Here is a 21980-nt window from a genome sequence, read left to right as displayed (position 1 = left end):
ATTTACAGAATCACAGAATCACAGAATTGTAGAGGTTGGAAAAGACCTTTAAGATCATCGAGTCCAACCATAAACCTAACACTGCCAAGCCCACCACTACACCATGTCCCTAAGCACCTCAGCCAAACGTCCTTTAAATACCTCCAGGGATGTGGACTCCACCACTTCCCTGGGCAGCCTGTTCCAATGCTTGATAACCCTCTCAGTGAAGAAAAATTTCCTAATATCCAGTCTAAACCTCCCCTGGTGAGTTATCGCCTAGCGGGTAATTTATCCACTAATTATCCTATTTATCCACTAATATCCACTATTTCTATTTATGTAGCAATAAAAGTTTGCTTTTTTCCCCATTCCTTGGAAAAAAACCCAACCTCCTGAACCACCAGAAGTGTCGCGCTTGGGCGGCAGACAAATTGGCAACAGCACTTTCCATAGGCGGATGCTTGTATCACGCCAAGTCGGTAGACGGGTCACGGAGGGATGTGTGGAGGAGACGGCAGCGGAGTTGGGATAGATGAACCAGATGGGTGGGTTGATCAGAAGGGTGGATAGGTTGATCGGAGAGGCAGATGACCTAACTTTCTCGGTGTGAACGTGCACATAGATGTACACCATGGAGGCAGGAGTCCCAGCTAACAGGGGATGCACGGTGATGTCTTTTCCCCTAGTTTTTGTGCAAAGGAGGTATCGTGATCCTGCTCCTTAATCTCAACAAGGAATTACTGACCCTGCCCGATGTTGTGTGGTTTCCTTCTCTTGATCTTGTTCAGCATCAGCCACAGCAGCGGGCTGAAAGGGGAGTGCAGGTCCTCAGCCTTTCGGGAGGCTGATCCTGAGTGTCTTTTGCAGCAGCATTTTTCCAGGGAGTTTCTTGGAACTCACAGACTTTCACGTCTGCTTCTTTTCATTCTGTTGCCTCCCCTTCTCTCCTGTCACGCTCGCTGACGATGTATTCTTGCCGTGCTGTCCCCAGCTTCTCCAGATGCTCTCCTCCTCGCTCCCACTCTTCTGAACAGCCAAGGGATCACCTGGTTCTCCCATGCCATCTCCACGCATGGGTTTTGGATTATTTCTAAATAGGGAGCAAGAGATGCTCTTTTTTCCTTTACGTTGTGCTGTAAGCTTTGACGCTGTTTAACGGCCTTTAAAGTATATAATCCCAATGTAAACATCCTCTGAGTTCTGCTTCAGAGCATCTAGATGTTGACTTGGATTAGCATGTTGGGTCCTGGCCAGCAGCTGGAGGAGCTTTAACCATCGCCAGGTCCTGCGGGGGATATGAGATGCTGCGCGCGCAATGCTGCTGATGGGTTCTTGATGTGGTGAAGTGTGTCACATCTGGAGAGAAGGCTCAGGGGGGATCTTATTAATGTCTATAAATACCTGAAGGGAGGGTGCAAGGAGGATGGAGCCGGGCTATTCTTAGTGGTGCCCAGTAACAGGACAAGAGGAGGCTCCGTCTGAAAATCAGGAAACACTTCTTCACTGTAAGGGTGATTGAGCGCTGCCACAGGTTGCCCAGGGAGGTTGTGGAGTCTCCATCCTTGGAGATATTCAAAAGCCATCTGGACATGGTCTTGGGCAGCTGGCTTTACGTGGCGCTGCTGGAACAGGGAGTTGGACCAGATGATCTCCAGAGGTCCCTTTCAACCTCAACCATTCTGTGATCTCTTTTCAAATAATTGTTTTGATTCAGTAATCACAACTCAACCATGTTTTGAGAAAGTCAGCCATTAAAAAAAAAAAGAAAAAAGGTTGAACAAGTGGGAAGGTGGGGACAAGCTACTGAAGGGTCCAGGTACTGTGGTTAAAATGAAGCTTGTTCTCCAGCACTGGAGTTCCTTCAGGACAACACTCCCAACCCTACCTGATGGTGACAGTGGGTCCATGCCCGTACCAAGGCACATGGGTTTATCTTGCTGTCAAAATGCGTGGAGAAGACATTGGAGAAAGGTGGAAGCAGCAGTCACCCTTCTGCCCTGTGGTGGACATCATCGCCACGTCCATCACCTCTTGTTCGTGGGTCCGCACCCAGGCAGGGGTGGCAGGATCAGTGTGGGGTTTTGCTCTGGGGAGGTGTATGAAACTGGTGAGCTCTCCCCAGCCCCGGGTGCAGGGCGAAGGCGCTTGGCCTGGCCATGTGAAGAGGGAAGAGGGGTTGATGTTAAGCAGAGAGTTGGGAAGTTTCTGAGAGTCATGATGGTTTCAAACTGGCTCGGGAGTTTCTCAGTGAGCGGCGAGCTGTGTTTCATGGGCTACGATTAGGCTTGCTTTGACATCTGGAAAAAGCCCTGTAATCAAATGTTATTCCAATTCCCGTCATGCAAAGATTTTACTCCAGTCCTGGTGTGTGCTTGTGCCATGCTCTTAGTCCATTGCCAAAAAATCTGGATTAAAAGCTCCTAATTGAAACTGGTTTTGGGAAGTGTTATTGCTTGGTCTGTGCCCTGCAACTGGGAAAATGAGGTTGTTCTCTGGTTTGTTTAAACTTTGTAATGAATACCATTGATTGAGCAGTGCAGCCTTTCTTAGGAAGATGGAGATAGTTGCAACTGTGACTCCAGTAAGAAGAAGCAGGCTGTCTGATGAATGGGGAGAATAAAGTCGTCCTAATACGAAAACAAGCTTTTTGTGAAAGCTTGTAAGATTTGTTTTTATTTGCCATCTCCAAAGCAAGAGGACATGGGTTGGTGTCCTGAGACCTTGAGCTTGTGTGCGATGAGAACATGGGAGTGAGGCTTTGAGTCCTCGTTAGGTCTAAGGCAAGCTGGGACGTAACTTAGTAAGTTCTCCTTTAACCACATCCAGTGGTATTTCCATGTTGAAGTGTTTCTTTTCTGGAAACAAGTTTCCCTGAGGCTCTCTCTAGGCTTCTCAGGTGCTAATGAACTTTCCCTTGGTGAGCTTTTGATAATCATTGAACCACAGAATGGTTTGCCTTGGAAGGGACCTTTAAAGGTCATCCAGTCCAACTCCCCTGCCATGGGCAGGGACATCTTCAACTAGATCATGTTGCTCAAAGCCCTGTCTAACCTGACCTTGAACGTGGCATCCACAACTTCTCTGAGCAACCTGGTCCAGTGTCTCACCACCCTCATTGTAAAAAATGTCTTCCTTATGTCCATTCTAACCCTACCCTCTGTCAGTTTAAAACTTTTGCCTCTTGTCCTGTTACTACAGGCCTTGGTAAAAAGTCTCTCTCCATCTTTCTTATCAGCCCCCTTTAAGTACTGAAAGGCCACAAGAAGGTCTCCCCAGAGCCTTCTCTTCTCCAGGCTGAACAACCCCAGCTCTCTCAGCCTTTCTCCATAGCAGAGGGGTTCCAGCCCTCGGACCATTTCCGTGGCCTCCTCTGGACCCGCTCCAACAGGTCCATGTCTGTCTTGTGCTGGGGACCCCAGAGCTGGACGCAGTGCTCCAGGGGGGTCTCAGGACATGGGAGTAGAGGGGCAGAATCCCCTCCCTCGACCTGCTGGTCGCATCTCTTGATTTTTCCCTTGAAGCTGGGCAATGCTTTCCCCATTGCTCCCACTCCATAGTTCCAGGAAACAAAAGTTCTGTTCTTTTTGCTTAAAACCAGGACTTTCAGGTGCATACCCAGACACACGCAATTCATGTGAATAGTATATGTGGATTTTAATACCTTCCCTGCTAAAATGGGTATTTCCTTACGGTTGATCTCTAGCAAGTGCCACCGCACCAATGCACTGTCATGCCTGATGCGTTACGTTAACTTCATCTTTGCCTGCGGTCCGTTCAGCGTAAAGGAATTAGCGAAGCAGATTTGGTATTAATTCCCCAAATGTTCCCAGCTGAAAGCGGTTGCCGTGCTAAGCAAATATTGCAATGGGTTTGGAGCCCGCTAAAATGTTTCAGCTGCAAAGCCCGTGCTTCTCTTGTCCTCTGTGAATATTACAGCCTGAACAGCAGTCTTGCTTGGGGTCACAGGTAAAGCACTTTTGATCAATTGGATTTATTTCCTATTAAGCAGCAGTTCATGATCATAAACCATCGTTTACATTCTGGCATAAATAGCCGTCGCTCTTGAAAGAGCTCCGAACTGAATGAGTGTGAAAATTAAATTCTCCTCTTAAACCGAAGGATGGTCCTTTTGGAAGCTGATTCCAATAGCAATATAATTAACCTCTTGCTGTGCCATTCTGTGTGAACATATTGAACATGCTCTGTGATAATCATCCCGTAATACTGGTGTCTGCTTTCACACTAAATTCGTAACAGTATTACAGTAATCCCAAATCCTTTTGTTAACTCTAGGGACTTGGCCAAGTTGGTAGCCAGAACAAAAAGCATCAGAGCCACGTGGCTCATAGCTGATGTTTTGCAGGTGCTTTTGGTGTAATTGGAAACACCAAAACGATTTACTTTTGGGTGTAGGAGCTGTGATGAAACTTTACTCAGGTTCACCCACAGATCTATCCTTGTTGCACGGTCACTTGATACATGATCCATTAATATAACTCTTGAAAGATCCAGGTGGGAATTGAGTAGGTCTACAACCTCTTCTGGAGCTGCACAGGGGTTTTTTTAAGGCCATTGGAGGCAGAGCCACGCTGGCTTTTAGTGACTCTGGGCTTTTAACTGCTGGGACCCTTCCTTTTTCGTGCATATTATTCAGCATAATTGCTATTATATGCTCTCTGCTCCCGTGTCCGGTCCCCAAACCCAGCTGCTGCCTTTTTGTTTTAGCCCATCTTCTCTCTGTCTTTCTCATTTTTTTCCTCCATTTGCTGTGTCCTTCCCATCCGCAGTATTTCTCACCCCGGAAAGCCCATGGTGTTGGGGATGGGGGTATCCCCAGGGACTTTGGGTGCTGGGGTTTTGCTTCTGCCTTTGCACCCAATGGTGAAAAGTCTCTCGGAGAAAGCAACGCTTGGCGAAAGGACAGAGAAAGTTTCTTTACATCCCTCTGTCTATACCGGGGTAGTTCAGGGTTTCAGGGAGGATGCTGTGGACATTGCTGTTTTATCGGCGGCTGGTATCAGCGTTATTTTTCATGAGGCTCTCAGTGCATCCTCAGCAGCCTCGAACGTGATGGCCACAGCGTGGGACTGGCAGGTTGTGCAAGCACAGCACAGCTCACGGCATCCAGACCAGCACGTTACTCTTCAAGTGCTGTTTGCAGAATACCCATTGCTGTGCACAAGTCCGATATTGCAACAAGACGGAGCTGCTGCCTGGTTTAATAAAAGAAAACAAAACTCACCCCAAAACTGGATCCAGCCTCTGCTGGGTTGCTGCAGAGCCCCTTGCCGTGGAGATGTGCAGAGCTGTCTTGGACCTCCCTGGTGAAGCCCAGCCGCTTGTGTCACTGCAAACCCCATGGTCCCTCAACTCAATGCCGCTCTCAGTCTTGATCGTAAGTGCTAAAATATTTGGGATTGTGTTTTCTTTTAAAAAATATTGGAATCCCTAACATGCTGGAAGGGCACAACGTTTTAAAATTCACTGTGTTTAAGGAAAAAGAAAAATAACTGCGTGGCACATCCTGTCTTCAAAGTGCCTTGCAAAGTTTTGTTGCAGACCCTATGGCAAAGTGGCGTCTTTGTATGTTATTTTGTTTCCCCCTCAAGAAGTTGAGCTTAAGGTATGCCTCAACGAAACCACCTATTTCACAATTGAGAAAATAAAAATGGGAGAAGTGGCATGTAGGCTTCTAAATTCTAGGATTTTTAGCTTTCCTCCTGTTAGCGTGATGTCACTTCTTTTTAGAGATGAATTTTATAGCAGAAATTAAGGTCTCAAGTCCTTCACTAATGAATAATCATCGAGAAAGCGTTGTCCCCACTGTGGTAGGAAAGCAGGTAGCACGAGGCTCTAGGTTGATAACAAGGGCAATAGTTGGGACCCCAAAACCACGTTTCTTCTCCATGTGCACAGAGCTGTCGCAGCAGGAGGGGAGCTGGTGCATCCTCGCCGTTGGAGCTTCCCACAGTACTTTTGCTGTTGAGGTCGCTCCGGGCTGCAAACCCCTTTTCTGCCACCAAATTTGCCCTCGCCTGCTGGTGTGGGCTCACCATGGGGGTGATGGAGGGACGAGGGTGATGCTTGGAATTTTCCCTCTATTTTACCTCTGTGTCCCCATGCTGTTGTGCTGAGAAGTGGTGGTCTGGTGGGTCTCACAGCTCCAGTATCTGAAGCTCATCTGCACGGCTGCTCCGCTCCCGGGAGCCGGCTGGATCAATGCCTGTCGCCGGCTGTGACCCTGCAGCTCTCACCCTCCCGTTGTACTGCATATGGTGCAAAATAGCTTCTTGCCCAGCGTATCCAGGGAAGCTACTTGAGATCCCTTCCCAGGCCATTCTTGATGGGACGGCGAGTTCCTGAGGCTTTTTCAGCCTGCAGAGCCTCTTGCAGGGATGCGGAGTGAGGGCACCAGGCTCAGCGGGGCAGTGACAACCTCAGCAAGGTGTAGCGAGTCACTGGCTTGCAATGCGGATGAGAAAACGTCTCTCTTCCCTGGCACGCTCTTGTTAAACTTCTCTTTGGTAGTGCTGCACGTGCCTCCGGTTTACCCACGTTTTGGCAGTTTTGGGGCCGGACTGCTACAACCAGCTCCTTGCACGCTGGAAAAGTTTCTTGCCTCTGTCGTGCTTGTAAAATTTCCTTTTCTCCTAAGAGTCCTCGATAACTTAAGCTCCATGTTTCCATTTCCCACCTATTTGAGATACAAAGAGCTGAGGAGTTTGCGGTGGATTTGTGTTATTGCTGCTGTTGTCTGGATTCTTTTCAGCTTATATTTATCAGCCTGATAACTGAGTTGTCCTGAAGCTGCACATTGCGTTTTAGACTAGAATAGTTCAGTTGGAAGGGACCTACAGTGATCAATCGAGTCCAACTGCCTGACCAATTCAGGGCTGACCCAAAAGTTGAAGCATGTTATTAAGGGCATTGTCCAAATGCCTCTCAAACACTGACAGGCTTGGGGCATCGACTGCCTCTCTAGGAAGCCTGTTCCAGGGTTTGACCACCGTTTCGGTAAAGAAATGCTTCCCAATGTCCAGTCTGAACCTCCCCTGGTGCAGCTTTGAACCGTTCCCACGTGTCCTATCACCAGATCCCAGGGAGAAGAGCTCAGCACCTCCCTCTCCACGTCCCCTCCTCAGGAAGCTGTAGAGAGCAATGAGGTCACCCCTCAGCCTCCTTTTCTCCAAACTAGACAAACCCAGTGTCCTTAGCCACTCCTCAGAGGACATGCCTTCCAGCCCTTTCACCGGCTTTGTTGCCCTCCTCTGGCTGCTTTCAAGGACCTTCACATCCTTCTTAAATGGTGGGGCCCAGAACTGCTCACAGTACTCAAGGTGAGGCCGCACCAATGCTAAATCTAGTCCAACGCTAGTTGGCAGTTGGACTAGATGATCCTTGTAGGGCAATTGCAACTGGAACTCTTCTTCCTTCTTCCTTCTTCTTCTTCTTCTTTCCTCCTTCTTCTTCCTTCTCAATACAACAGGATGATCACCTCTTTTGACCGGCTGGTTATGCTGTGTTTGATGCACCCCAGGATGTGGTTCGCCCTCTGGGGTGCCAGGGCACACTGCTGACTCCTACGGACCCTGCTGTTGACCAGCACCCCCAGATCCCTTTCTGCAGGGCTTCTCTCCAGCCACTCCTCTCCCAATTTATACTTGTGTTCACCGTTACTCCATCCTAGGTGCAGAATCCGGCATTTTTTCTTGTTAAATTTCATGCCGTTGATGATTGCCCAATGCTCCAATCTGTTGAGATCCCTCTGCAAGGCCTCTTGACCTTGAAAGAGTCAACGGCACCTCCCAGTTTGGTATCATCAGCAAATTTGTTAATGGTGCATTCAACTCCTGCATCCAGATCATTGATAAATATATTGAACACAACTGGCCCTAGGATTGAGGCCTGAGGCACACCGCTGGTGACCGGTCACCAGCCAGATGTAGCCCCATTCACTGCAACCCTTTGAGCTCTGCCCTTCAGCCAGTTCTTCACCCAGCACACCTGTGTACCTGCTCATCTCACAGTTGGACAACTTGTCCAGAAGGATGTGGTGAGGGACAGGATCAAAAGCCTTACTAAAATCCAGAAAAACTACATCCACCACCTTCCCTTCATCCACGAGGCAGGTGACCTTATCGTAGAAGGATATCAAATTAGGACACGGTCTTGCTGGGGCTTTACAAAAGGGAGGGAGTTTTGGTCCCGTGCCGTCCCGGAGCATCACTCCACGTGGGTGATTTTCCTGCTGCTGCAAGCCGCCTGCTGCCGCAGTCTGGGTTTGCTTTGGGTAGCAGGTGAACGGCAGCTTCGTTCTGGGAGCTGAGGAAGAGATAACGGTGGTTTTTGCTGAATCTTTACTTCCAGACCTGGAGCAAATCCCGCGGCGAGGATATTTGTGGGATTCATCTTCACGTTAGAAAGTGTTTGCTTTCAGAATACCCTTCGGCAGAGGTTTTCCGTTCTTTTTGGAGCTGCTTTTGGTTTCGAGTGCGTGTTTTTTAAATCTCTACTAGCAGCAGAGCCTGTATCAGGAGTTATGGCATGCTGGTGGCATCCTTTGCACATGTACTAATAGTCCTTAGCCCTTTATTTTTCTTCCTAATGACTGTCTTTGAAAAAGCAATTCAGTTTTATCAGAGGTTTTTGGCCTCTGCTTTGCTTTTTTCTTAGTGGACTTGTCATGACTGAGTTAAAAGGGCCCCTTAGGGTGGCCCTGCTGCATTGCTTTGCATCCCCAAGGTTTCCTCCGGAGCCGAGGACAATACCGGCACTGTATCAAAGGTACAGCTTCCGCTCCCCAATTTGCATTTGTTCCCGCTCTCATCTCGCTTCTAAGTGCTGGAAGATCAATGTACCTGTCACTCACCGCTTCTCCGGCTCGCCTCGGAGAGGGGTTTAACAGCAGCGGCAGCAGCTCGGCACCCAGCCGAGGCCCGGTGCCCCGGCGGAGGCTCGCACACGGGGAGGTTTGTGGTGGCCGATGATGGCGGGTAGGAGACCTGGCAGGGACTCAGGTCATGTCATGGCCCACAGCACCGATTACTTTTCCAATTCCTGTGCAATTCCCGTGCCCACATGGGAAGCTTTCTCTCTCCCACATCCTTTTCCAAACGCAGCAATAATCTCTTGAATTTGGGAATCAGCGCTCCTTGCTTATTTAACTTTCTTTTTCCCAGCAGTAGGTGGACAGGATTTACTCCACCAATATTGCAGTTTCCCTAATCCACCCCGAGCAGCAGCATCTTCCTCTTGCTGCATGGACATGCACGCTTGCTCGTTAGGGCTCGACTGGCTGACGATGCTGGCCCGTCCCTGGAGAGATGCTGTAACAGCACAGCCGCACAGAAATAAATGGCTCAGGCTGTGGCATTCCCCACCGCCTGCGTGCCAGCCCCTATGTGATTGTAGGACCAAGGTTATAGGACCTGGTTCGATTGAGAAGCACAGTTAGATAATATCTGCCTCCCCTCTGCTCATTTTTTGGCAGATGTAGAGGATTCAGATTTGATGAGGGCTTCTAGGGATGAAGGATTTGGACTAAGTAAGAGCAGGGTCAATGTTCCCCCCGCATTTTTCTTGTCGTGAGGATGAACACATTTTTTTACAAAAGGTTGTACTTTTTTTTGTTGAAACTTCCTTGCAAGTGATCTTAATTCTCCACTTTGTATTGGGGTTGGGAAAAAGTGATCACCTTTAAATATTAAAACTTCGCTCATTTTGGGGAGACACGGAATAGAAATAAGAGGCAATGTGGAATGGTTGGAGAATATAAAAGTTTAAGGTGTGGCGGTGCTTATATGTTTTAGGGATGCCGGAAAGTGAGTTGGACCTTGTGCTATTTCCAGCTCTCCTACAGACATCCCAGGAGCCAGGCCTGTTTTTGCCCTCCCTGCTTCACCTCCCCCAGGGGTTCAATTCCTGGTACCTCTCACGGCAAAATAAGAGCAGAAATAAGGATCCTCGTAACCGTGTTGCATTCAACCCCTTCCCTAAAGGATGCCTGCGCTGGTGGGTCCCAGATCCCATCTGCTCAGAACGCCGTGGCAAGAGGTTTTGACAGCAAATTGCCCATCTCAAGGTCAGCGTTGGAGTTTGCACCAGGGTTTTTTCCACGGGCATGGTAGGTGTGAGCGGTGCCCGGGGCGTGCGTGGCTCCGAATAAAGCACCAACCTCAGCAGTGCCCGGCCCGTTGTGATGGGCACAGGCTGTGAGCCCTGGCTGATAAATGATGCTCATATCCCATTCAAATATGATGCAAGCAGTTTTTTTGTAGTTTGTCTTCCATTGCGGTAGTAAAGTTTTTAATTAGGAAAGCTAATGAGATCGATTAGTCATTAGAACTGACCTCTGGATCTCTGCGAGGAGTGTGCATGTGTGCGCTGGGCTGATAACGGGGGACGCTGGGGTATTGTTTGTAATAAAAGCGTAAAGTGTTTGATTTGAGTGAAATGTGCCACGGGGAATACATCATGCGGAGAAAAAAAATTACAACCCTGGGAGCCTGTAATGAAGGGAATTAAACCAACATCCTATCTAAATAACATGATTATCTACACAAAACCCCTCAGCTAGCAAGTAATAATAGAAAACTGAGCTCTTCGGAGAGTCTCTTTCAGGAGGTGGTTAATGCTGGAGCCGTGCGCGCAGGCACTTTCAGAAGAGCAGCTCCGGCATGAATACACCATCCAATTACCGCCGGGGAATAGAGTTTACCAGGTGCCAGCCCGTCTGTGCGAGGAGGGGGGGACGCCTGCAAGCCACAACAATTTGGGACCTCTATTTCTTGTGTGACCGTGAAGCGGGGGACGATGTCAAGGCAGGGGTTTGATGAGGTTCTGGGTTGATTAGTGGCAGCTAGAGCTTGCGTAGGGGCAAAAAAAAAATTGTTAATAATGTATTCAACAAATTCCCAGCTTAATAATTTTGTAAGGTCGGCGCGGCGGAGGGAAAGGGTCAACTCCTGCTGTCGCTGTTTGGGGAGGATGCGGGTTTGCGGCTCTCATCCCTTCCCTGGTGCGAAAGAGCTGCTTTGGGTACGTGATGGATGCTATATCCATGAGAAGCTGGTTGCGTCCACGCCTCATGGGTGGCAAAAGGGTCTCATAGTCACCAGCCTGCACCGTAGCTGGGATCGTGCGTGTGCAGCGTTGGGCCACGCAGGGGTTTGCATGTCTGTCCTTTTGTTCCCATTTTGCAATCCTAAATACAGTGCTCTGAAGCAAAACGCTCCAACTTTGCCGGAGCTTGCGAGCAATTATAATTGTAATTAGAGCTTAAACCTTGCAAAGGGCTTTAAAAACACATGCAATGGTGCAGTTGTTGCCCTGAAGAATTTGGTCTGATACAAAAAGTCCCAGGACAGGGAAACAGTGATGAAAACCCATTTGCTTTCCATCTTCTTTCCTCTCTCTTCTTGCCTCACCTCTAAAGCGATGGGTGTCTGCAATTCCTCTGGTCATCAAATCATTGAATGGTTTGGGCTGGAAGGAACCTTTGAAGATCACCTAGTCCAACCCCCCTGCCATGGGCAGGGACATCTCCCACTACATGAGGTTGGTCAAAGCCCCGTCCAACCTGACCTTGAACACTTCCAATGACGGGGCATCCACAACTTCTCTGGGCAACCTGGTCCAGTGTCCCACCACCCTCATTGTAAAAAATGTCTTCCTTATCTCCAGTCTAACCCTACCCTCTGTCAGTTTAAAACTTCTGCCCCTTGTCCTGTCACTACAGACCTTGGTAAAACTCTGTCCCCATCTTTCTGATCATGCCCCTTTAAGTATTGAAAGGCCACAAGAAGGTCTCCCCGGAGCCTTCTCTTCTCCAGGCTGAACAACCCCAGCTCTCTCAGCCTTTCTCCATAGCAGAGGGGTTCCAGCCCTCGGACCATTTCCGTGGCCTCCTCTGGACCCGCTCCAACAGGTCCATGTCTGTCTTGTGCTGGGGACCCCAGAGCTGGACGCAGTGCTCCAGGGGGGTCTCAGGACATGGGAGTAGAGGGGCAGAATCCCCTCCCTCGACCTGCTGGCCACGCTGCTCTGGATGCAGCCCAGGATACAGATGGCTTTTTGGGCTGTGAGTGCACGTTGTCGGCTCATGTCCAGCTTTTCATGCACCAGTACCCCCAAGTCCTTCTCCTCAGGGCTGCTCTCCATCCATTCATCCCCCAGTCTGTATGGATACTGGGGATTGCCCCGACCCAGGCACAGGACCTTGCACTTGGCCTCCTTGAACTTCATGAAGTTCACCTGGGCCCACAAAACATCTGGTTTTATTTTAATTTCTTTTATTTTAATTTTTATTCCAAATCACCAAGAGCTCTTTAAGTTACTGGCGTTAACTTCCTGGCTTTTCAGTTTGTTCAGCATTTACCAGTTGACTTAACGCACCCTTACTGGGAGCGTACTTTGTTGCACTGCTGGTTTTATGGATGCTCGCTGGTTAACAGCAGCGTGCCGGTCTTGAAAGCATCATCCAAAGTGTGCTGCTTACTGCGATGCCACAGAAAATAATTTCCATGCAGGCATTATTTTGATGCATTAATTAAACAGGGGTCCCGCATAGGAGTCGGAGGGATGGAAAAAAGCCTCTCTTCAAATAACCACGTTGGGGTGAGGATCTGGCTTCATGCATGGTGCAAAGAGGGAGGTCCCATACGCTGCGGCGTGGGCAAATGCAAGGCCAAGTTAAAGCTGGCCCAAATGCCTTCCAAATTTTATCGCAGCCGTATAAAAGAGATTATTTGCGTGGTGTTGTGAGCGTGCTCGCGGCTTTATAGGTGGCGTTGAAGGCTGTGAATCCCTCCACACGCTCCTTGCTCGGTGATCGTTTATCTTACAGTATAGTATCAAGGAACATCATCTTTACTATGAAAAATTCCAGTGGTTTTTCTGTCGTGGCAGAACCTGCTTTTCTTCTCCCCCCCCAGCAGAAGTTGTAACTCTCTGGCTGAGTTTGGGAGTGGAAATTCATGCTGCCGGCTGCTTGATCCCTCCTGAACCCGATGTGCGACACTGGCTTGCTTGAGAATGCACAAGAAAGAAAATATTCTCCGTATTAATCACGGATCACCGTTACCACTGCTGCGGGGAGGCGGGGAAGCGGCTCCCTCCGTTCTAGGGAATGAGATCGGCTCTGAAATGCATTTCCCTATTTTTCTTGTTTCAATACAGATCCGACATCCTGAGATTACCAGTTTACCTGGGAAGCAATACTCTTCTCCCTTCTCTCGCAGAGACAAACATGGGGACGGGTACAACATTTTCAAGGGAAATAATGATTCGGCTTTTCCCCTCTCAACCTTGCAATAATTTTAATTAGAGTATCTCCAAGAAAAACAGCCGGCCCTTTAAATCAGTTATAAAACCAGAAGACTTAGTCTCAGCATGTAGTGTCAGCTTTAATTATCTGGGCAGTTATAGCTGTATGTTATAAAAGTCGGGCAATTAGATGCATTCCTTAAAGCCGCGGAAAAAATTGCTAGCTATCAAGTGGAGGAAAACCAGAGTCAAACATATAACTGTTAATTGCATGAAACATTGAGCAGAATAAATCGGCGTGTAGATCATCCCGCAAAATATGATGAAAACGGGAATGATGGCATGCATAAATCTGTTTCCAATGTAGATGTTGGGGATCAAGGTATTGTTGGGGAAGCCATGATTCACCTGGTAGAGTTTTGCTGCCGGGCTGGTGAAGCCAAACACCCCCAAACCCATCAGAGCCTTTTGTGTTATCATCAGCCATGGTGGTCCCACACCTGAGGCACCCCAGGGGTCTTCTGCCCCTTTTGCAGGTGCAAAAGAGTTGGCTGTAGGACCTACGTTGGTGAGGTCCCTTCTGCCCCGTGCACACCTGAATTTCAAGCCCTTTTTTCCTTTTGCTTTCTTGTAGGAGCCAACTTGCACTTTGTAAGGAGCCCGCCAGCCAGCAAGGTGATAAAGACACGCTACAGGATAGTGAAGAAGAACGTGGTGTCTCCAGCCTTATCGTCCTTCAGCAGCCCCATTCCCAACTGGAAGATGAGGCGCCCCGTGACAGCCAGGTAATTCTTCCATCCCTTGAATGCAGCTGGTTGGGACGCGGGAGCTGAGGGAGCTCCCACGTTGGCTCTGTCTTATTACCATTGCATGTTCGTCGCTTAATTTCTCTATTTGTTTAGCCACTTCTACGCAGTTTATTGACTTAAAGTGTAAAATCGTATTAGTAATCACGTTAGCCTGAGCCGGCGGCCAACAGCTTACCGCAGTCTGTGGCTTCATATTTATTCCCTGTTTGAATTAATTGTTTCCATGAAGCAGTTAAATAAGCTGTAAGGAAGATGAATAAACGCACGCAGCTTTTTACATCAGACCTAAGTAAACTTCCTGCTTCTTTTGGAGGTAGACGTGGCCTGTTAATTAGGGATGGTCAAGCCTGCTAACGAGGCCAGACGTTCCCTCTGCTTTATAACGTTATTGTGTATGTTGGTGCTACAGAGGAGCTTATTGAAAGTGTGTTGGAGGCAGATGCCCCAAACCTACACCAGGAGGTAGGTGCAGGCACAAACTTGCTTCTTCCTGGGTTGTCTGGACGGGTGGAGCATCAGCCCGGTCCTGTAGCAAATAATTCGGCGTGCCAGCACCCGTCTGAAGAAGAATGTCGCCAAAGGATGGTGCTGTAGCCTTTAGGCTGACTCTTCCTAAATCAGCTGTGCTGACATCCGTATTTCAGCTACGAGTGAGCTGCAGCCACGTTAGCTGGTGGAGATGTTACCAGGGAACGTCTCGGAGGCCAAGACAAAGTCTGAAAGTTGTGTATAAGCAGAAAAGTCATTACGGTAATTGGTGCTCTTAAAAAAGGCGCTATTAGAACTGATGGGTTTGGTTATAACCCAGATTCTGGCTATTCTTAGGTTGAGAATGACTTCTCCCATCACTGAAATGCTGGTTTGCCACTGTCCCAGGCAATATTTTGGGTGAAGAGAGCCTGCTCTGCTCCGCTATGGGCTTGTTCGTTTTATTATTCATTCCAGCGTAGCAAACCCGAGGAGCTGGGGGATGCCGCGGGCTGTCCCCCACCATCGGCTCCTCCGGTGGAGCAGCGACACAGGTCGACATCAACGCCCTGCTCCAGGTGGTTTCTTCCAAAAATTATTTCTCCCAGCAATGCCCAAGGGTTGATGGCTTTTATGGTGGGTGCTGCGGAGAGACAAAGATTGCAGTGATTGTTTTTAAAGCCTGACTTCACCTGATTTTTCCCTATTCACTAAGTGAATTTGGCTTTGAGTTTCACAAATATTGGTATCTGAAGGGAGGGTGGGTTTTGGAAGACTTCAGGTTGATGAGGCAAAGTACCAGGTAAACAGATTTAAAAAAAAGGTATTTATTTTCAAACTATTTTTTAAAATAGAAAATTAGGTCTGTTATTTTGTCTTGGTTTTTTTAAGCTCTTAGCTGAGAAACTCCTCATCTCGTGTACTAAACCGGCCTCAGTTTCAAAGTGCTTCTTCTTGTATGGAAACTCTGGGATCCTTTTGGGCTAACAGCTGATTTCCACCCAAATTTTTTGCAGTCAATCTTACCTGCACCGCCTCCTCCTTTTTCTTCACCTTCTACTTTTGCCTTGGATATCTTCCCACCTGCACATCATGCCCTTTTATCCAGTCCCGAGATCCACACGTCTCCTCTTACTGCCCTCCAAAAGCGGATGGTTTGCCTCCTCCGGTGCAATTACTGCTCTGTTTGTAGGTGCCACCTCCATCTGCACATCCTGGAGGCCAACTTATTGCATTTCCCTTTCCACAAACAAACCACATCGTCCTTTTCTTGCTCCCTTATCCTACGTTTTCGCTGAATCAAGCGTGTGTGTGCATCTTACCTGCCAGTGAGAGTTCTTGCTTGCTCACCGCTCTCAGGCTATGATAGAAAGCCAGACCATCAAATAAGTAAGTGTTGTGTTTCTTCTTTGGCCCCAAAAGCAGCTTTTTAAAAATATTATTATTAATTTTTCAAAGTATGCCTTTTGCATCGTGAATGTAGAAGTATGTTACGGTAAAATCTTAAATTGTATTGCTTCTTAGAGGTTCGTAATTTGCTCTGGTAATTACAGCGCCTGGTATTTTGCGTGCAAATGAAGATTTGTTTCTTCTTGTTTCTCTCGTATGGCTTTTAATCTCCTGTTTGCTCCGGCAGTGTTGGTGTAATGCTGACTTTGGTTCTGGTCACTCCTGTAGCTACAGTCACTGACGTGCTACTCAGATTGCCTCTAATGAGCGCATTGGCATCCGCATCGACATGCGTCTTGCCCTTTCCCATCCCCGGCTCGGTTTGCTGCTTTTTTGGTCCTGAACCAGCTGTTTTGAGCAAATCCTCCTCCTTTCATTTAGGTGAAAACAGCTGCTGCTTTCTGCTCCTGGTACAGGCAGTCCCGTTCAAACGACCCTTCTTCCTCCGTCACTGCCCTCACTGCAAATCCTGCCCATTTGTCGGAGAAAAGATTGATTTTTGTTTCTAGTTTTTGTGACGGTGAAATGTTCTGCGACGGATCTGGGCAAAACTGCTGCTTTAGTGTCTCTCCGCCGTTAATGTGCCTCGACTGGGACCTTGAAAGAGAAAATGTGAACCAGGCAAGGCTCGCCTTACGCCTGCTCCATAATCGTCCCAATTTTATTCCTGGGAGGGAAATTTGGATCTTGTACCTGCTGTCTGTTGGTGGATTCGGTTCCGTCATGGCTTTCCCAGCCAGTGAAACATGATGATGTTTTTGCCACTTGATGCTCTTTACAGTGAGAATCATTGTGTCCTACTGTGACATGACACTGCCCAGAACTGTTATCCCGTTGATGTACGAGCCCGACTCGCGAAACTCTTTCAGGCATCAGTGTGATCATCAGGGAGAGAGAGGCTTCTCGTAGCCGTAGCAAATTTGATCCGCTGCCCCTTGATGATGTGCAGGTGCATGTGGTTAATCCAGTGCTGTAATAGTTGCCTAACTTGGTTGCCCAGAGAGGTGGTCGATGCCCCATCCCTGGAAACATCCAAGGTCAGGTTGGACGGGGCTCTGAGCACCCTGATCGAGTTGAAGATGTCCTTGCTTGTTGCAGGGGGGTTGGACTAGATGACCTTTAAAGGTCCCTTCCAACCCAAACCATTCTGTGATTCTATGAACTTCAGTCTTAGTTAATAGAAAACAACTCGTGCTCCGACTGTTTGGCTCAGGTTCTTCCCTCGCAGCTTGTCACTCCAGATCTGGATGGTTCATTGATGGAGGACCCACGGTGAGAGCCGAGGAGGGCAGGAGCTTCAGGCAGGGGATTCAGGCAGGGTTAGAGCAGGAGTCTCCGGCTGCTGGGTGGTTGGTCTTGCTCAACCAGGCAGTGATTTTGCAGAGGAGCGACCTGGTTTTGCCGCTGCAATTGGCTGAGAGCTTCCACTTGTAGAATAATTTTATCCGTATTAATCTTTGACTTCATTAAATGATGTAGTTTAGATCTTACGGTGGTTTCAGACAAATCTTGATAAAATGCCATCAGCAAATTAAAACAATTATATTTTAAAGAAGCAATAAATCTCTTACTCAGTCTCCCTATTACCTTCCTTGTGTGTGATCAATCATCTGGACTGTCTGGAGGAAGCACATAGCAAATGCTTCTATAGTTTTTACTTTTTTTTTTTTTTTTCTCTATCGTTCCTAGCATCCTCTTGGACCTGTAACAAGGAACGAGCCGGGAGCTGCTTTCTCACTGCTTTGCTGTGTTTTTGCCAAAACAACAGGCATCTTTGGTGGCCGTGGGACACGCTGTGCCTGCAGCACTGGTTTAGTCACCTCCTCATTTTTATCTTTTGGTGTGCGTCCTACTGAACGGTCAACTATTTATTTTTAATATCCTTTAAGCCAGAAGTGTGATGTTAAAAGGCTGGTGGTGCTGCTGTCAAGTGCTACTCCCAAATTGGTTTCTAGCTGATGCCAAGGGGAAGTTCCTACTATGAAATCCAGGTTTTGGGGAGTCCAGAAGTGATCTGCAAGGGTTTTACACAGGCACCAATCTTTTCAGATTTAATATGCTGCCTTAATAAACTTTAAGCCGGAGCTGTGTTCTTGTCCATCTTGTGAACTTGCTGTCATTAAAGATGTTTATGAGATTCCTCCCTCTCTTTTTGGGTATCCGTGCTGCAGTTTGCAGCAAGAAATCTTACTGGGGCATCTGGGTTGTTGCCCTTGTTGCCGACAAACTCTCCCAAATCAGCAGGCTAAGACGAAGACAGACATGTCTTTGGGAAATGAGTGACAGGAAGAGTCGCTGCAGGTCCGGAGGTACCCGGCGCTAATCCCTCGGTGATGAGTTGCGTTCTCCCCTTATTGCTAGGTTGCATTAAACTTCGCCCTGCTGCTGACTTTTCTTAGAGGCGATAGATGGGAGTATATTTTAAATTAATTTTACTACACTTTTTGTAATATTTTTGTTTTAAATAGATTTATAAGCATCTTGGGGGCTATTTCTCCAAATTTATGAAGATAATTTTCACTCTCTTGATAAGGTTAAATTTACACCTGCTATTTCCATATTAATTCACATTGCTAAGTGGATCTAATTTTCTTCCGTTCTTCTATCTAGCGAGTGTGGCCTTTCCTAATGCAATTTCCCCCTCACTAAATCACTGTGATCGGGAGTCATGATCGAGTTAAATTAACTTAAATTAATTTACTTAATAAGAGCTCCAGATCATTGTGAATGAGGTTAAGATTTATTGATTCTCCTTTTCACTCCTCCCCCTTATCTCTCTCTGCTTTGCAAGAGCGCAGCTCAGAAGGGCTGTGATTTGCTTGCCTTAAATTTCATTTGCTCCTATTGACATTGCGGTTGGTCATCGCTTAGAAATCGCGGGGGGATGCCCTCTCCCCGTGCAGCCTTTCGCCGCCGGGAGGGGGCCGAGCGAGTTGCTACGGAGGAGTCGCGATGGATGAAGCGGCACGCTGAGCGACGGCGGCGATGCTGCTCCTGCTTCCAGCCTCTTTCCGTGGTTCACGTGGTGTCAGCAGATGCGGCCACCAGTAAACCAGGATGTCCAGGTTTCACAGATCCTACCCAGAGGCAGCAGAAGCCTTCTGGGGTTGAGGGTGCTGTAGGATTGTGGAAACTGCGAGAAAGGTAGGTAGGGCGTCTGCCATTGTGGCTGGGATCCTCCACCCCAACGCACCTTGGCTGGAAGGAGCAGATGAGGATAACGGCAGGAGGATGCTCCTGGCCGTTGCAGATACGCCCCCTTGCAAAGCCACGTGCTCCACCGAAGGGACAGTCTTCTTGCAAGCGGACCAGGGCAAACGGGACAAACCCAAATGCTGTTGAGCATCCATTCCAAGGCAGCAGTGGGAAATGTCCGTGCCCCCATATGGGGGATGACGTGCCCGTGATGGGCTCAGCCAGGAACCGTGCCAAGAGCAACAGAGAGCATTGGCCGGGAAAAGGAGGGTGCACCAACGCCTGCAGGAGACCCCAGCTCACCCTTTCATGGAGAGAAGCGGTTTTCAGTGCCGGCTCTGCCCATGGTGTGCTTTGTGCCGGCAGGATCCTTCTCTCTCCATCCCTAACCACCATCTCAGAGCCACTTTAAGACACGTTTTTGGGAGCAGAGAGACCTATGTGTAGCGGCTGATGTTGTGTTTATAGACCCCCGCAATGGGTGAGTTAAGCACTGACCCACTTTGAAGAGTTTTATTCTGAAACACTGATGCATGTGTTTAAAAGAAAAGTAACCTGTCTGCAAATACAGTCTGGCACTGATGGAGAAGCTCAGATATTTCCTTCAGAAAACTTAGCAGCGCCTCTTGAGGGACAGTCCTACCCCTCCAGCACTATAAATAAGTAAAGAAGAAGATAATATAACATTTGTCAGAGAAATGCCTGCTCAGTGGAAAAGACTTGTCAGCAGAGGATAAGCTTGTGTGGTTTAGCTTTGTTTTCTTCTTTTCTTTCTGTTCCTTGGCCTGGAGCACGTTGAATGGACTAAGATGGAAACGAGAGCCTTCTGGGCTTGACTTGGCTCCTCGCCACCCATTCCCCTGCAAAGCCTGTAGGGTTTTGTGCTGAAAGGTAAAGTGGGTGACGCAGGCTGTGAAACGGGCTGGTGCTCAACCACAGTGTTGGGTGCAAGTGCCACTTCCCCAGGGCAAAGGGACATGTGGCCAAGCGCCCAAGAGGAGGAACAACCACTGTCTCTGCCAGTCACCGTCTTTTCAGGAGGTTGAGATGCTGTGTGCCGGGTGGCTTGGACACACTGACCTCCCTGTCTCTTCCCTTCCTTTCCTTCACGGTGAGTGAGTTTTTGGTTTCCGATTTCTTTTTGCTCTCTTGCCAGTGGTTTTCAGATATCCATTGCCAGCTGGTCAACCCAGCTCATCACCCAGTTCATGGAATCATAGAATGGTTTGGGTTGGAAGGGACCTTTGAAGAGCATCTAGTCCAACTCCCCTGCCATGGGCAGGGACGTCTCTCACTAGATCAGGTTGCTGAGACCCCTGTCCAACCCAGACCTTGAACACTTCCAATGATGGGGCCATCTGATGCTGCCTCTCTAGCTTCTGCTGACCAGCAAAGGTATCTGCTGAGGGTGTGTGGAGGCCACCATTCTCCAACGCTGTCCCCATGCTTGGTCTCCTCTCTCGTGCAGCGTCATCATTGGCTTTTCCCCCAAGTCCCATGCTGGGGTGCTGAGCTAATTTCATGCAGCCCCTGCCGTCCCCTCCTGAGGAAGCCTTTCACATTTTCCTTGCTACGTGATCCCATTTTACTGACATGTCCTGAGTCCTGTTACATGTTTCCTTGCAGAAGTCAAATAGTAGTTTCACCTCCTTGAGACAATGTTACTGTGTGGTCAGGAAGGGTGCTTGGCTTCCCCTTCTGCGGTGGAGTATTTTCCATGGGTGAGTGGAACCGCAGGTACCAGTCTTGGTGTGTTGTCAGCGTGTGAGTTAACTCTTTCTGCCTAAACCCTTGGGGAAGGGAGACACAGTTGAACTAAAGTCTTGAGTTGCAAGACAGAGGCACGCATACCCCGATGGGTGCGTGCCAGCACGGCTTTCCCGGATCAATTGCTATATCTAATTCCTGCAGAATGCAGAACTGTAGCGTTGGCTTGCTCTGAATACTAGTTGCATGGCATGAACATGAAAACTCAATATATCCTCTTTTTTTTTGAGGGGAGAGCATATCCTTGTGACTTTCTGGGGAAGCTGTCTCCTCCTCTCTGCATACCTCCCGTTGCGTTGCAGATAAGGGTGATGCAGAGCGGCCGAGTCCCCGTGGCACAGCACCTTAAACCCAAGTGTTTCAGTCTGCACCGAGGCGTCTACCATAATCCAAGTTGATGGGCAGTAACGTGTTAAGCCACAGTAATTCAATCTCTTCTGAGCTTTTTGGTTGCACTCTAAGGCTCCCCAGGAAGTCCATCCCTTCTGGAAATGGGATGGGTTCACCCAACTTTTGTGACATCTCTTGGAAACCGTTGAGAAGTGTTTGAGATACGTCGATGCGTGTTGCTTGTCCTACAACCCAACGCTGAGTAGCTTTGCCCGTGCTGGCAATTACAGAGCCCGAGTGGCCCCTGTGGGGAATTTATTCGGGCCCGGTTGGGCATGGTTTAGCCCTCATCTCACCTGTCAGTGTTAGGGGAAATCCCTTCTCCGCTCGGTTTGCTTTGCCAACGTGGAGTTACGATCACCAGCACAGCTTGGGGCTTGCTGGGGAATTATTTCCAGCGCTTGGGGAAGATATTGCTGTATAGGGTGAAACACCGTGGGGCATATTTCTGGAGGCTCAAATGATGGAGAACGTCCTTCTTCTGCTTAAAAAAACCAACTTTGGGGAGGAAATGAAGATGCCCTTTTAAAATTAGCTGTTATCTAAGAATTGGAGAGAGCGGGGGAAAGGGCAGCCCCAGTTGTGCTGGTTGTGCTTTGAGGGCTATAAGGAGGATGATCCCATAAATTCCCTATATGCTGACTGCTTCTTCTGAAA

At 48.4% G+C, this 21980-nt stretch overlaps 1 protein-coding gene across 2 annotated transcripts in view; it reads left to right on the top strand.

The window, feature by feature from the left end:
- Positions 1-21980, top strand: part of ZC3H3 (zinc finger CCCH-type containing 3) — a 181733-nt gene that overhangs the window by 63708 nt on the left and 96045 nt on the right. For both annotated transcript variants that reach the window (XM_075495373.1, XM_075495372.1), the window contains exon 4: positions 13880-14030. In XM_075495373.1, coding sequence (XP_075351488.1) covers positions 13880-14030 — 151 coding nt within the window. The remainder of the gene's footprint in view (positions 1-13879; positions 14031-21980) is intronic.

Source organism: Mycteria americana, chromosome 2 (assembly GCF_035582795.1).
Source record: "Mycteria americana isolate JAX WOST 10 ecotype Jacksonville Zoo and Gardens chromosome 2, USCA_MyAme_1.0, whole genome shotgun sequence".
Taxonomy (NCBI): domain Eukaryota; kingdom Metazoa; phylum Chordata; class Aves; order Ciconiiformes; family Ciconiidae; genus Mycteria; species Mycteria americana.
This window is presented reverse-complemented; position numbering and strand designations above follow the sequence as displayed.